This window comes from Artemia sp. Qi Xiang Cuo, chromosome 1 (assembly GCF_049724085.1).
Source record: "Artemia sp. Qi Xiang Cuo chromosome 1, ASM4972408v1, whole genome shotgun sequence".
In the NCBI taxonomy this organism is placed as follows: domain Eukaryota; kingdom Metazoa; phylum Arthropoda; class Branchiopoda; order Anostraca; family Artemiidae; genus Artemia; species Artemia sp. Qi Xiang Cuo.
Genome location: NC_142794.1, coordinates 98,660,097 through 98,675,068, shown reverse-complemented (window position 1 = coordinate 98,675,068; position 14,972 = coordinate 98,660,097). Strand labels below are relative to the sequence as shown.

Here is a 14,972-nt window from a genome sequence, read left to right as displayed (position 1 = left end):
CGAACTCGCAAGTAATCGAAGTCACAAGTAATCAAAGTCGCAAGTAATCGAAGTCGCAAGTAGTTGCAGCAGTGGTAGTAGTCCTGAAAATTGCAAGATAATATCCTTAGCCATTTCTAAGATATTGCAAATATGCCCTTTTCATAGCCTGAATACACATAATGTTTGTGAATTGTTTCAACATCCCCTTGAACATTCCAAGGGCTTTTCACTTTAATACCGTAGTATTTTCGGACAACCCAAGGTCAGACACTCTACCCTTTACTAATGACAAATCATGTACGTAAACAGTGGGTAAATTGCCTAATTCCCTCTCGAAAAATGGGTAAATTTCTCGACATTCCCTTAAAGTTTCATCATAATATATTAAGGCATTTTGGAGACCCAGGATCAAGCATGCCCCTCTTCTCCAATAAATAATCTCATAGATTAACAATGGGCAATTTGTATAATTTACGGCCCTTGCCCTGAGACCTGTGGGGGAGGGGTATATAAACCCCGGGGACATAGTAATTTGACCTTTAGAATATTTTGAACAAAATGGCTATCCCAAAATTTTGATCGAATGAATTAGGAGAAAAAAAGGCATGGGAGGGGGGCTGGTTGCCCTCTGATCACTTTTGACTCTTAGACTCAAAAAGGACATTAGAACTTTAAATTTCAAATCGAGTGATCCTCATCCGAGGTTTATATAGCCACCCTTTCCAAAAGAAGCGGCTCTGATAAATTTTTTAATAAGAATACATTGAAGCCTTTGGCTCTTTATTATAGGCAACGCTAGAAGTTGCCTCTGACAAGATGGCAGGAAATGGCACTTTTTCTTTAGCTCGAACTTTTCTTATATTTAAAAAAGTCCATAGGACACTCAATTTTCTTTCTAAAGAGCTATCTAACGATATTCTGAAACGTTGGTTTGGTACGATCACTCCAAGCAAAAAAAGAAAAAAACAAACTAGCACCTTCTCGGAAAAAAATGCACATTTCACATATTTTAGATAAGGGCTTGAAACCTCCACATATAAACCACATTTGTCACCCCCTATAGGAAAATTCCAACCCCCTACCTTGAACAACAAAGAAAATCACTTTTTTGGGGTTGGGTAGCACTGATGTATCCTTCTCTTGCACCTTTTTTTTTTTCTTCGCCACTAGCAGGGCACTGGAACATCAGGGCACTGGGCACTGGAATAGGGTGAGAAAAGGTCGTAAGGGAGGATTTAAAGGATATTTGACCTTCTTGTAACGTGGTACAGAGGGAACCTTTAAATACATTGGGATGGAGGAGGAGCATGCGCAGTTGTCAGCCTCAGGCAAACTAGTGCTATAGCAAGTTGTAAGTAGTAGTAAGAATTATTTTATTTCTTACTTTTATTTTGATTCTTTTTATTCTGAATTACTTTTATTATTAAGTCTAATCACGTTTTTATTTTTATTGAATTCAGTCTTCGCGTGAAATTTTACAGATATACTTTTTTTGTAGCACTAGGCTCTTCCGACAAGCCCTATATTCTGAGCAGTGGCGGATCCAGTATTTTTTAAGGGGGGGGGAGGAGCAAAATAGGTTGATCCGATAAACTTGCGTTAAAAGCAAGTTTAATTAACGCAAACTTGCGTTAATTAAGTAAATTACACTACTTTAGACTACGTTTGGGGGGGGGGGCGCCCCCATCGCCCCCCTGGATCCGCCACTGATTCTGAGGTCTATGACATCCTGTATTCAAATTTTATAAATTATTATAACAATAGTGCTCAATCTGTGTCAAACGAACAAAGCAAGCCCTCTCGGGTTAAAAAAAAAAACAAAACGGAAAAGATCAAGGTAAATATGAGTGGCTGTTTAATAGATGTGTTAACAATTTGATGCGTGGATGCAAAATGCTCAAAATATTTATAAGATAATATCTTTTCGCGTGTGAAATATAATAAAGACTAATGTTAGGTGTTGTTTGGAGTAAAGATAATAATACTATTAGGCGGTTAGGAAGATTCATCAGAGTTAGTAGCGATTAAGCTGAATATTGAAGACTATAGGCTATAAAAGGTATAAGCCAAGTTTTTCTTTGCAGTTTTTTTATGCTTTTGAAATGGTGTTTTTAATTATTTTGCATAATAACGTAGCCCAGTAGGTCTTTTACGATTAACACTATATCAAATCAATTATAGCTTAGTTGATGAATGCACTAAAAACACAGATATACGGGATCTTTGAAAGTGACGATTTTCTTAAATTGTCAAGATTAGTGAAAATATCCCCAAAACTAACAGTGATAAAACGAAACTCAAACCTTCAGCTTGTAATGGACAACAGGAAGAACAGAAATTGAACTAAGTAAAAATTTTGATCATAGATCATATCATTAAGGTTCTTCATTAAGGTTAGTTGATGAATGCACTAAAAACACAGATATACGGGATCTTTGGTGATCTTAAATTTAGAGAAAATTTACTTGGTTCCTTTCATTACTGAGCCCCTCCTATATTCTATTTCACTGTGATTTTTTTTTTTAATTTTTCAATGATATAAATATATAAGATAAATTTTTATAATACATTTTCTCAAAATTTCGATCAGCGTTCAGAAAATCTAAAGATCAGGCACAAATGACCTGACCCAACATGGTCAACATGTCAGAATGTTTAAATGCAATCGTTTCATTGTAAAGTCTACTTAAAACACTATATCAAAGATTTTTATTCGGGGGGGGGGGGGAACAAAAACTTCACAAAGGGCAGCACAAATTCGTTTATATGTATTTGTGCTACTTTTTACGAGTCGGACAACGTTCAAAGAGGGTAAGACAATCAGTGCATCTACTTACACGGTGCATAATACATAACCATAACGTTTCTATTCTGAACAAAGGGCTCAAAGGATTCGTCTCCCAAATGAACTAGATCCTCACTTCCTTCGAGGCCGGACCACTCTACCTCTGGAGGGGGAGGAGGAGGCTCCTTACCGGCTTGAGGGTTGTCCGGTTCTTCCATGAAAGCAATAAAATTTTTCCCCTAAAATTATACGTATATATATGTAAATGATAAAAAAAAACTGAAATCGGGGATAAAGTGAAAATCAGTTCTCTATTGTATAACAACACACAGCTCTAGTTCCAATACAGGCCGAGCCACTACAAAATTCACTAAATAATGAGCTCTAAAGTCCAGCAAAAACATGGGGTGTTCCAAAGTAGAATATAGGTGCCTAGGCCATAATATAAACACTTTAGGTCTGTTGTGACAATCCTTAGCAAATGCTGTTTGATTCTAGGACAAATTAAAAAGTGTGAATATAGGATTAAAGGATTTTATAGGATTTTAGAGAACGAGTAGGAAAAGAAACATTTGATTTTAAAACACGTTAGTAGCATTTTAATCAAGTGATGTTATAGTTTGGATAGTATTTAGCGATGTCAATAATAAATTACTTAAATACCATGGACATCAAAATAAAGCAAATTTCACCCTTTAAGTAATTATGCCTGAAAACCAAGATTTTGAAGATTTCTCTATTGGTTGTTTCAAAATCATGAAACATTTTATGGTAGTACCACATTCTTGTCGACGTGCCATATTAAACAGTGAATAAAACAAGCAAAATAATTTTCCACATAAATTATGGCAGCCCATAAGAGCCATATAAACATATAAAACCTATAAACATACATAAGCCATATAAACAGCCCATCTTTAAGCCATATTATAAGCCATATAACAAGCCCATCTTTAAGCCCATAAAAATTCAAAGATGAAGAAACTTTGGATTCTCAATGACGACTACACCTTTGCAGGAAAACAACAGGCTGTTTTGTGTCACATGTTTTAGCTGTTTTCCTTTGCAGGAAAACAACACGCTGTTTGGTGTCACATGTTTTAGCTCATTTCTTGCTCATTTTTGCCCATGTTTATTTTTCCTTTTTCTTTTTTTAATTTGGCACCTACTATAACAAGAAACATCATGACAGAATAACGAAATATTTTCATTAAGAATTATTTTCGTGATTTTTTCCAATTTTCAAATAAGTTTGCATAAGCTTCCATTTAATCAATTAAAATAATCCAATTCATTTTAAATGTCCTTGGCACTTTAAGTGCATCCTACGGAAAAACCATAGAATATGCGTAATGGAAAATATACAAATATATTGTAGATACAAATTTTAAGCATTGAGATATTTCGATGGTTGAAATCCATGCTAATCGAACTGGTGTTTAGTGTGAGCCCTGTTCAGCTATCTCAGATCTTTTAAAAATGTAGCATTTCAGAAGTTTATTTTCTCAAAATGGAGCACAATTTTGAGACAAAATCTTTAACATGAAAATTGCTTTCTTTGGTTAGCCAAAGTGCATTAACCTTCCACCTATAAAAGCTTAACACGGAGCTCGAATATTCAGCTGTACCAAAAGAGGGGAGTTTTCAAAATTCTCCTTTCGTGCACCCTGGGCCATGACTATTCTACTTTTAACATCTTCAGTGCACCCACCGTATTTACTAATAATAATACCTAGGTAAGTGAGGCTGTCAACATAATAAATTTTTGTTACCCAGCATCACCTCTTCACGTTCACTTGCTACTAGTCTTCTATACATTAATTAGTAAACCTTCGCTAAAGCTCTTCTACCACCTGAATCAATTGCTTCAGCTGATTATGAGTTTATCAGTTTTATCATAATCCATAAAACTGAGGATTAAAGGTGTTTGATGACTCAGGCACTGCTCAATTATTAATCTGAAAGTGAAAATTTACTCGACGCATACTCTACCCTTCCTAAAACAACAGTTCTGCTCCCAATACCTTATCTACGGAATCTACAAGTTTAAAGAGTTTCATTGTATTGAGTCCTTTATTGCTTATAGGAACCAAGCTCATATCTTTACAGTTACCACACTCACTCTTATCACCTTTCATATGGAGGGTTTAATTAGAATTTTCCTAAAATCGCTAAGCTTTCCAATTTTCAAAAACCATATTCATCATGTTCAGTAGCTTATCTCCAACCTCACAACCACTATATTTAAGAAACAAATTTACCACCCCATCAGCAGCTATGGCCTTATTATTTTTTGATCCTTTAAGTGCTGTCACTAATTCTTCCTCACAATACAGATTTTCATTCTTATCCAAATTGTCACAAACTATTTCATTCTTCTCTATATTTTTTTCCTGCATCTCTATCACGATTTAACACATTATTAAAATGTGCTGCCTATCTCTCTAACTCTTCCCTTATTACTAATTGTGGTCCGGTTCCTATCTATAACCGGGACAAGTCCAGATTGACTACCCCCCCTCAATTTTTTAACGTGCCAGTATAATATATTACTATTATGCCGCCTGGCTGCATCTTCCAGATCTTCGTCTATTTTTTCCATGGCCTCCACATCACACCTCCTTAAGTCATCTTTTAATTTTTCTCTGCTTCCTTTACATTCCCCTTGTTTTCATATGATCTATAACCTAAATAATGTTTTTACAAGCCCCTTCTTCTCTCTATTGAATATAAAGCTTTTTCATTAAAATTTCTAGCTGTGGTTCTAACTTTCTTCCCTAAGACACCATCAAGGAGTTCACAAACTATTTTCCTGAAATCATTCCGTCCATCTTCTACATTGTAAAACTTTAAACTCTCCAGTTTAGTATTCAATTGTTTCTGGAAAGCGTCTCTCAAATTCTCATCCTGAAGTCTACCAACGTCTTAGCTTCCCGGAACGTGGTTACCCTTTCTAAATTTCAGCTATAAATTAACCCTAGGCACTACTTGGAGGTTATCTTTACTTTTAACACCAATTACGAATTATATAGCTTTTTTCATTAACTGGATTTAAAGTTTCAGCCATTTCACATTTTCGTTTCATTTCAGTTGTAGATGGAAGAGCTAAGAAATAATTCATAATTCAATAAAATACAGAAAGCACGACGGCGGCAATTACTGTCACATTTTGAAAACAAAAATTAAAAAAGTGATAAACAGTGGGTAATAAAATTTCAGTTTTAGAAAAAAAAATATATTGGCCATGTCTAGTAAAATGAAAATGAAAGCACGAGAACCTTAACAAGAGAGAGCTAGGAAAACGCAAACAGAAGGCTTGACGACAGTAACTGTTCCTGCATTTCCTAGTTAATTTAAAATAGGACTAGTTCACAGTACATAGACTAGACTAGGGCATAGACTAGTTAATTTAAACAATATCATCACTCAAGTTATTTATTTATTTAATTTTAAATTATTTTAAATTTATAAAATTTTAATTTAAATTACAAAAAATTTGCTACTTACTGTCCTTCCACCTTCATAATCTTTCACTGTTTTAAAATAGCTGAAGTACTTGAAAGTCGGGAAACCATGGACATCATAGTCTGAGCAGATTGTGTTGTATAGTGTGCAGTCAAGTGCAGCGAAGGCTACCTTGGGATCGTCCTTAAAATTCTCTGCAGCCAACTTGTATTCTGGTTTAGCTTTCTTACAATGACCACACCCTTTAAATATAGAAAAGTGCAAAATAGCATCCTTTAAAAGCAATGAGAATTACTTAAAAAGAAGCACGAGATTTCAGCCCAGTCAATTGGCTATATCTTTTAACCCTATTGGCTATATCAACCCTATTGGCTATATTTTTTGACCCTATTGGCTATATTTTTTTACCCTATTGGCTATATCAACCCTACTGGCTATATCTTTTAACCCTATTGGCTATATATTTTAATCCTATTGGCTATATCAACCCTATTGGCTATATCTTTTAACCCTATTAGCTATATCAACCCTATTGGCTATATCTTTTAACCCTATTGGCTATATCGTTTTACCCTATTGGCTATATCAACCCTACTGGCTATATCTTTTAACCCTATTGGCTATATCAACCCTATTGGCTATACCTTTTAACCCTATTGCCTATATCAACCCTATTGGCTATATTTTTTTACCCTATTGGCTATCTTTTTACCCTATTGGCTGTATCAACCCTACTGGCTATATCTTTTAACCCTATTGGCTATATAATTTAATCCTATTGGCTATATCAACCCTACTGGCTATATCTTTTAACCCTATTGGCTGTATCAACCCTATTGGCTATATCTTTTAACCGTATTGGCTATATCTTTTAACCCTATTGGCTATATCAACCCTACTGGCTATATCTTTTAACCCTATTGGCTATATAATTTAATCCTATTGGCTATATCAACCCTACTGGCTATATCTTTTAACCCTATTGGCTGTATCAACCCTATTGGCTATATCTTTTAACCGTATTGGCTATATCTTTTAACCCTATTGGCTATATCAACCCTATTGGCTATATCTTTTAACCGTTTTGGCTATATCAACCCTATTGTCTATATCTTTAAAAACTAGGAACTAAATTTTCAATGAAAGAGACCATATGTATTTACGAAGTTTTGGTGGCACCGGGCATCAAATTAAAAAAAAAAAGGAAATGTGGTCGAAAAAATCGCAAAATTGGCTTAAAGGTTTGTTCACTAAGCAGCTTAAGAAGCTGTAGCTTTCCCTTAAAAGAAAAACTTGCCTTCTGGAACCAACATAGAGTAATGCTAGTTTTTTTTACCGACAAACTGTAATTAACTAGTTTTAACACAGCAACACTGATTAACGCGTGATCTTGTCCAAAAAAACTTTTTTAATTTTGAAGCAGCCAATTAGCAAATATTAGAAAGCGGTTTTTAGGTGTGTCCTGGATGCACTGATCCTAGATGGGTCCAGGAATAAAAAAATGTTTCATTTTCACGTCGTGATGCGATGAACAGAAAGCTTGCCAAAACAGAAAGGATGGACTCGTCCATAAAGGATGGACTCGTCCATTGTTTATCAGCCGTCAAAGACAAGGAGGAAGAAAACCCTTTGACGGAGTGTTAAAATAAGATGGAGGAAAAAAGAAACTGATTTAATATTGATACAAGATTGACTATACATATTTCCACGGGAGAAATTTTCCACGGAGGAGTTTTCCACAGGATAAATCCTCCAGTGGGGCTTTTCTTCGGGATCAACTTTCAACTAGAGTGGATTTCCGGAAAAAAAATACCCCGGAGAGGGGGATTTCCGGCATGATTTGAAAAGCAAAAAGAAATTAAAGTTTTTTTTTCAAATTAAAGTGGGCTTAGAAAAAAATTTCAGCCGGTATCGTCCACAAGAAATTTTCCGGGGAAAGTTCCAGCGAAATGGAATTGTCAGAATATCACAATATCACAATTATTTGTCTTTTGAAGCGTTTACGTCAAGTTGCCATATACCTAGCAATTTTACTGCTCTATTAGATTCAACCTAACATATTCTATTCTCGGTGATTTTAATTGTGATCTTAATAGTGATTTTAACTGTGATCTTAATAGTGTAAATGAGCGTAATGCAGTTGTATTTTCGTGTTTACCAAATTTTAATATTTACCGAAAGTCACTTGATTTTACTAATTCTTATTGGAGTGGAAGTACGAGAAATATTGATCACATCCTTTTTTATTTTGCCCCCTCTATCACGGTTAAATCTATCCCGAACTTTCAAATAAGTGATCATTTGCCAATTTAGTTTTTGACAACGTTCTGTGCAATCCATGGTTCTATTTCTGCATCTAATTCTACTCCTATTTGCCAGAAATATGTTAAAAAGTTCTTTGAAACCAACCACTCATACCAGCTTATCGGGATAAAGTTCAATCTTAAGTTCGATATACCTAACTGCTAATCTGAATTGTCATGCAGATAATCTTTGAGCTTAATTATAAATTTTTTTCTTTGGAGAGAAATGATGCCGAAGTATACCGAACTTCGAGAGAAATGAGAGAAAGTATACCGAACATAAGAAAACCTTTCTAGTCGTTAAATCCTTTCGCTTTTGGAAAAATTGTGGAAAAGCCGCGGGGTGATCGCCTGGCTTTTCTATGCATGAAGGATAAGAAAGCGATTTTTAAGTCAGAGCTTCGTAGTCATAATAATATTTTGCTGATCACAACCTCGTCTGAAGTCGATGCGAATAAAAAGAAACCTCCGAAAGCATTACGTTTTACAAAAAAAGAAAAAAAATAATAATAAACCTTCTTAAAGAGATTAGACCTTCACTTGTTGAGCAGGGAAACTCCTTTTGGTGACCTTTCGAATTCTTGTGATGTTCCTAAACAACGTTTGCAGGCTGATCACATTTTAAATAGTTATTTCGATTTGCATGATTTTTCTATTTCGTTTGATTCTTTATTGGATGCAAGTCATTAATTAAATCCACAATATTCTAAAAACTAAAAATCAGAAATTTTTAAATATTATGAAAAAATTGGACTGACTTCACTTCTTCTTCTTCTTTTGACCGTTTTTAGTCTTAAATTCAGATCTGGTAGTGTTCGTTCGTTTTTATTGTTGAGGTGATAACTCCTGTCAAAAAATATGGTAAAAAGGATCTCGAATCTTATGATTCTTATAAAATGATAACAAAAGGTCCTATAACTGGTAAGATCTTCAAATTGTGCATAAAGGGATATTTTGAATACTTGGATGTTGGTCTTCATCAAGTAGGCTTCAAAAAAGGAATGGTCCGTGACCATACTGATGCAGCATTTGATGCAATAATAAGTCAAGGTCTTCGGGCACCTCGCATACGCATTTAATTGATAAAAAAAGAGCTTTTTTGACATGCCTGTGCTCTTTCAGCTCTTATTAGTGGTGATAATTCCCCTTTCTGTGGTAGAATTCACAGATTCTGGTATTCGGTGCTTAGAATAGACGTTGATGCACCACCTTCTCATTCTTTTTCTAATCCAATTTTTATTGGTCGTGGAGTTAGATAAGGCGGAGTTTAACCCCTTACGTCTTTAATGCATCTTAGGCGAAGTATCTCCATTCATCATCTACACCTTTTATCTCTTGGGGACAGGATGTGCCTTTTATTGCATATACCGATTATATTATATTACTAAGTCGTTCTAAAGCTAATCTGATTAAGAATTTTAATTCACCTTCTTGTGTACTTAAAGAAAGATTTTTAACCTAAGATTCAGGGACATATCCAGGGGGGGGGGGTCTCCGGGCCTGGATCCCCAAATCTTAATTTCTTGAATTTATGGTAATTTTTTTATTATTGACAGGGACAGCTCCTTGGGCTCGTCCATCCATAATCTTTGGTAAAGTTTTAGGTGATGGGATTTTCGCTGTTTTGAAAAGTAGTTTAGTTCCTATTGGTCTACAGTTAAGCCTAGGCTACTCAAAAAGAAACACTGCAAAATTCTTACAAAAACTTCAAAAAAGTGTTTTCTGGAAACTACACACGTAAATCAAATACGCTATGTGCAGGTGATTTTTCAAATTATTTATAATATGAGAATGGATTAAAAGATGGAGTTTTAACATTGAGGAAGTATTGGGAGACCAAACAATTTTGACTTGGGTGATGGGTGAAGGTAAATCGAAAGACACTATATGTATTAAGGTCTTCGGAATAGTTTGGTTACAAGTTTGGTTACTTCGGAATAGTTTGGTTACAAAATGTCAATATTTTCTTATCAATGTTAATGACCGAGCTGAATTAATTTGTGATAATAGTATTTGATTCCCGGTTTCTGATAATTTTATTTATCTCTGGTTATCTTACTACACTTAATGTCGAGATTCGACGTCGATACTAGTTTTAATTAGAAAAAATGATAAAGGCATTTGGATCAATAATATGGCTGCACTATATATATCAGCTGTATCAATTCACTGCACTGTATCAATAATGGCTTAACTGTATATATCGTCGTGATACTTTAGGTTCTCTTTTTAAAAATGTATCCCTTTCGCATGCTCTCTATTCTTCCCTTCTTTTCGAGATTTTAAAATATGCAATTTTTCATCAATTCCTGTTTGTTGTGTATGTTTTTCTTAATTGTCCAGTTTGTTTTAGCAACACCGAATTAGTTAAGAGATTTAAAATTAAAGAACCGTTTCAATTACCTAAGATTAAACAGATAACTTTTGCTGTAAGTCTGAAAATATTCTCTGTGTCCATATCCTTTTCTCTTTTCTCTAGGACTTAAATATCACTTGAGATATAAATTATTTTGTCTTTCACCTCACATATTTTATTCATTTATATTTATATGCCTACTGTATCGTTGCTTAGTTGAAAAATTCTGCAATTTCAATTTATACATTTTTCATTTATGTATTTTATATACTCCTACATTTTGAGGGAAATAAACAAGTAAGGGCATATTTATACCTTATTTTTGAACATTACAATTCTATTTTTATATCCTATATCTTTATATCTGATGTTCATCCTGAAATAGAAAAAGAAGAATAAAATAGAAAACAGAAAAGGAATAAAATACTACCAATCGCCTAAAGCATATTATGAAAACGTGTAAGGCTCTTACATGGTGCATAGAACATAACCAGGGCATGCTTTTTACGCTTGAGAATTGGCTTGAAATTTTCGTCGTTTAAAAAAATGATCTCCGAATCGGCTTCTTCATTCCACGGCAGCTCACTAGGCGGGGGAGGGGGAGGCTTCTTTGGGTCCTTCATAAAATCTATGATCTTGTTTTCTTCACGAAACGAGACGTCAAACGCAAACTCACTGTCTTTAAAATACTTCAGAGAAGGATAACCAGTTATTCCAAATCGGTCACCAAGCGATTTTGATTTAGTTACATCCACAGCGGCTAAAATCCCATCGACCTAAGATAATATAATATCAAAACTAGGGGGGTCGTAACGGTTTTAACATAAATTGAGAAAGTATCTAACCCAGGATCCGTTCAGAATCATGTCTATCATAAAAAAAAAAACAAGTAAAACAACAGAGAATTTAACTAAAGCAGTGAAACTTGTTTAAACCTTAAGAATATCTCTGCTCATTGACCAAGAGCCATCCTCAGCAAACAAGGTACACCAATAAAATAAAGCGTAGAATAAAATCAACCAAGAGTGGTTGAACTCTGTTGAAGTAATGATCAACTTTTTAATTTTTAATTTTAAAAATCTCATTTTATTGTAAGTTTCTTTTATCTATATGGGGCCTACAATGTTTGGCTATTCATCTAGGGGAAAACAAAGCAGGTTAAAAAAAAATGAAGGGTGAAGAGGTCGTAAGGAAGCTTTAAAGGGAAGTTGAAACTTCTTAGGATGGGTAAAGAGGGAAGGCTTTGAATAGCTTGGGATGGAGGAGGAGCGTGCGCAGGAGTATTGGCCTCAGGCGTCTTGGTGCTGCAGTAGCGTCAAATTGAAGTCAAGAACAAAATCACAAGGACTAAGTATCTGCGACAGTTCCCTGGCCCCTAATACTAAAATATTGTCCTGGAATAGTAAATGGCCAAGTTTAAAATTTTTAAAGAAAAGTATTTTCCAACATATCCAACAATACTGCCATCTACTTCTATAATCCATTTCTGTTTGTGATGTCATTTTGTGCCTTAGGAACTAAATTCATTGTTCTCTCATTAATAAAGGAATTGGAGCTGAGCCGTTGCTCATTTCTCTTTGCAATAGCATTAAAAAGTCGGCACGCAGCCAAATAAAGTCGGGTTGTGAATTATTAGAATATTGAACACGGCCTGATTCGGTGAAGAACGAGCTAATTCCTGGTTGTGTATGAGAACAAGCTGGAGCCGAAAAATAAGCGCGTGTGACGCAAAGCGGACCTATGGCTACTTCAGAAGCCTCACCAATTTGTACCGGAAAGATTGGCAAGTTACCCCTTGTTTTAATCAAAATCCCACAGGGATTTTACATTCAAATAATGGGAGAACTAAAGTGACTCAGTAGTCTATGCAAGCCGCAACCTCGTGCTACCAATATTTAGCAAACAGGTTTGCATGTTACGTCTTGTTTGAACCGAAATCACACAAGGGTTTTCTATCTCCAAGAAGGAAGGACCAAAGTTGTCCAAGACCTGTTTCACCCCCCTCCCTCTGTCCCACCACATCTTTTTTCAGCAAAAACTTAGGCATGAGGCACCTTTGTCTGATCTAGAATCATACAACAATTTTCATTTAGACTCCTCCAACACCACCCATGAGCCAACCCTGCTCCCAAGAATTTGTTCACAGAAAGGCAGGCATATTACATTCTGCTTTAAACTGAGACAAGCAAGAATTTTCAATTTGTATTTTTTGAGGTATAAAGACGGTGCATGGCTTCTCTAATCCCTCATCCCAACCCAGTTTCTACTAGACAGACAGACATGTTCCACCTCATTTGAAACCGATCATCAGAAAGACATTCAATATGTATTAAAGAGACAAAAATGCCTTAATACTATACTGTTTGCAGATCGGTTGGCATGTAACCCCTCATCTAAACCAGAATCACGCTCAGATTCACAATGAGTGTAACTGAAAACCAAAATGGGACAGTAATCTCACAAGCCCACTGAGCCCAACCTATCACAAACTTTTTAGGGGAAAGATTGAAATGTAACACCTTACTTAAAGCAAAACGTTCAACCTTTTCAAATCTGTCTGACTTGAGATACACAGCAGACTTGTGGCCCATTCTTCCCCTTCTCGTAGATTTCTCGGGAGAGAAGTAGGTAATTTGCACCTTGTTTGAAGCAGAATCCTGCAACAGTTTTCGATTTTTATGACTGAAAAGAGTCTGCAAAACCACAGAAAATTGTCAATCTTCTTTTTCTCCAATCGGCTTTAAAGCATGAGCCGTGTTATAAGAATTGGGACATTCAGATGCGTGTTCCCCTTCGCAGATCAATGCACAAAAACATTTTGTTCGAATTAAAACTTATAGAACAAGTAACTTCGGATGAGGAGACAGAGGGAAAGATTTACAAAGGCATTCGTCACTTTTGAACACAACAAAATTTCCCATTAAAGTGTCAACATTCCCCTGAAATTTTACGGCGAGACACTTTTATCCAAGGAGACGCTAAACAAGAGTTCTATGGGTGCCGACTTTTACAACCCATGCTCCTGCAGCCTTAAGATTTGAATTTCCAGGAATTTCTCTTCTATCAAGGAGAAAAAATTAAGCAATGAAATTCTAGATAGTTCCGCTATTATCAGCAGAGTTCAGGCTCTAATCGCTTAGTGATAGAATAAGAATTAAATTGACCCTACCATCAAATACATCGAAAACGACTAGTAGGTATTATATTTTCAAACTAAGTAACGTGGCCTATGCTTGAGATGCTAGAATTTTAGAAATTGCTACATTGATTGTGTTATCTTTTATATTTAGGAAGAGTAAAACACGGCTATATCTTGCCTAAAATTGTTGCATTTTAAAACAATGACTGAGGGTCATGAAAATGAGAATAAGATTTTGAATCCGTCATTAAGGTTAAATAAAATTTTATAAATACGACAAAACACAAAACATTCAGCAACAAATACCAAATAGCACCCCGCAAGGCTCTAAGACCGGCAATGCAGGGAGAATGAACAAGAAACAAAACAAAAAGTCAAAAGCAAAAAAAAAGAAAATAAAAAATAAATACCACCCACCACTGACTACCCGCCGAAAACCAAACCCGAACAAAGTGCCGAGCCAAATAAACAAAACAGCACAAAATTCAAGCTTGGACCAGAAACATCAATCGCATGTGGACGTTAAAAAAAGAGAGAAAAACAAAATTAAATAAATTAGCCAGAGATCGAGAATGGTTTACACTCCTTTAAAGGCACTAAATGAATGACACATTAAAGATAACTTCGGTAAAGTATTCCAGGCCGATTGACAAGCAGTCAGGGGGTGAAATACGATCTGACTGATTGACTGAATGGAATCTGAATACGATCGTAATTACAAAGGTAATATGTAAAATGGTCAGAGACAAGAGACGGTCTAGTTTTAAAGGTCGCAGGAACATCCCCATGTAATTGAAGACAAATAGAACTATTCGTATCAAGGATAATATTCCTTGCTCTGTCATATATCCTAGAGAGTGGTATCAGAAGGGAAGAAAATGTTGACACCCATTGAGTGGGGTAATAAGTGACGTAAGACTAAACTAGACTGTGAAGCAAAAT

At 35.3% G+C, this 14,972-nt stretch overlaps 1 protein-coding gene across 1 annotated transcript in view; it reads right to left on the bottom strand.

Annotated features, from left to right (window-relative positions):
• The window catches only part of LOC148956982 (protein disulfide-isomerase A5), a 70,895-nt gene that overhangs the window by 18,556 nt on the left and 37,367 nt on the right, over window positions 1-14,972 (bottom strand). Inside the window, exons 7-9 of the mRNA XM_089097122.1 lie at window positions 11,364-11,667; window positions 6,275-6,474; window positions 2,820-3,006 (exon numbers count right to left, since the gene is read on the bottom strand). Coding sequence (XP_088953248.1) covers window positions 2,820-3,006; window positions 6,275-6,474; window positions 11,364-11,667 — 691 coding nt within the window. The remainder of the gene's footprint in view (window positions 1-2,819; window positions 3,007-6,274; window positions 6,475-11,363; window positions 11,668-14,972) is intronic.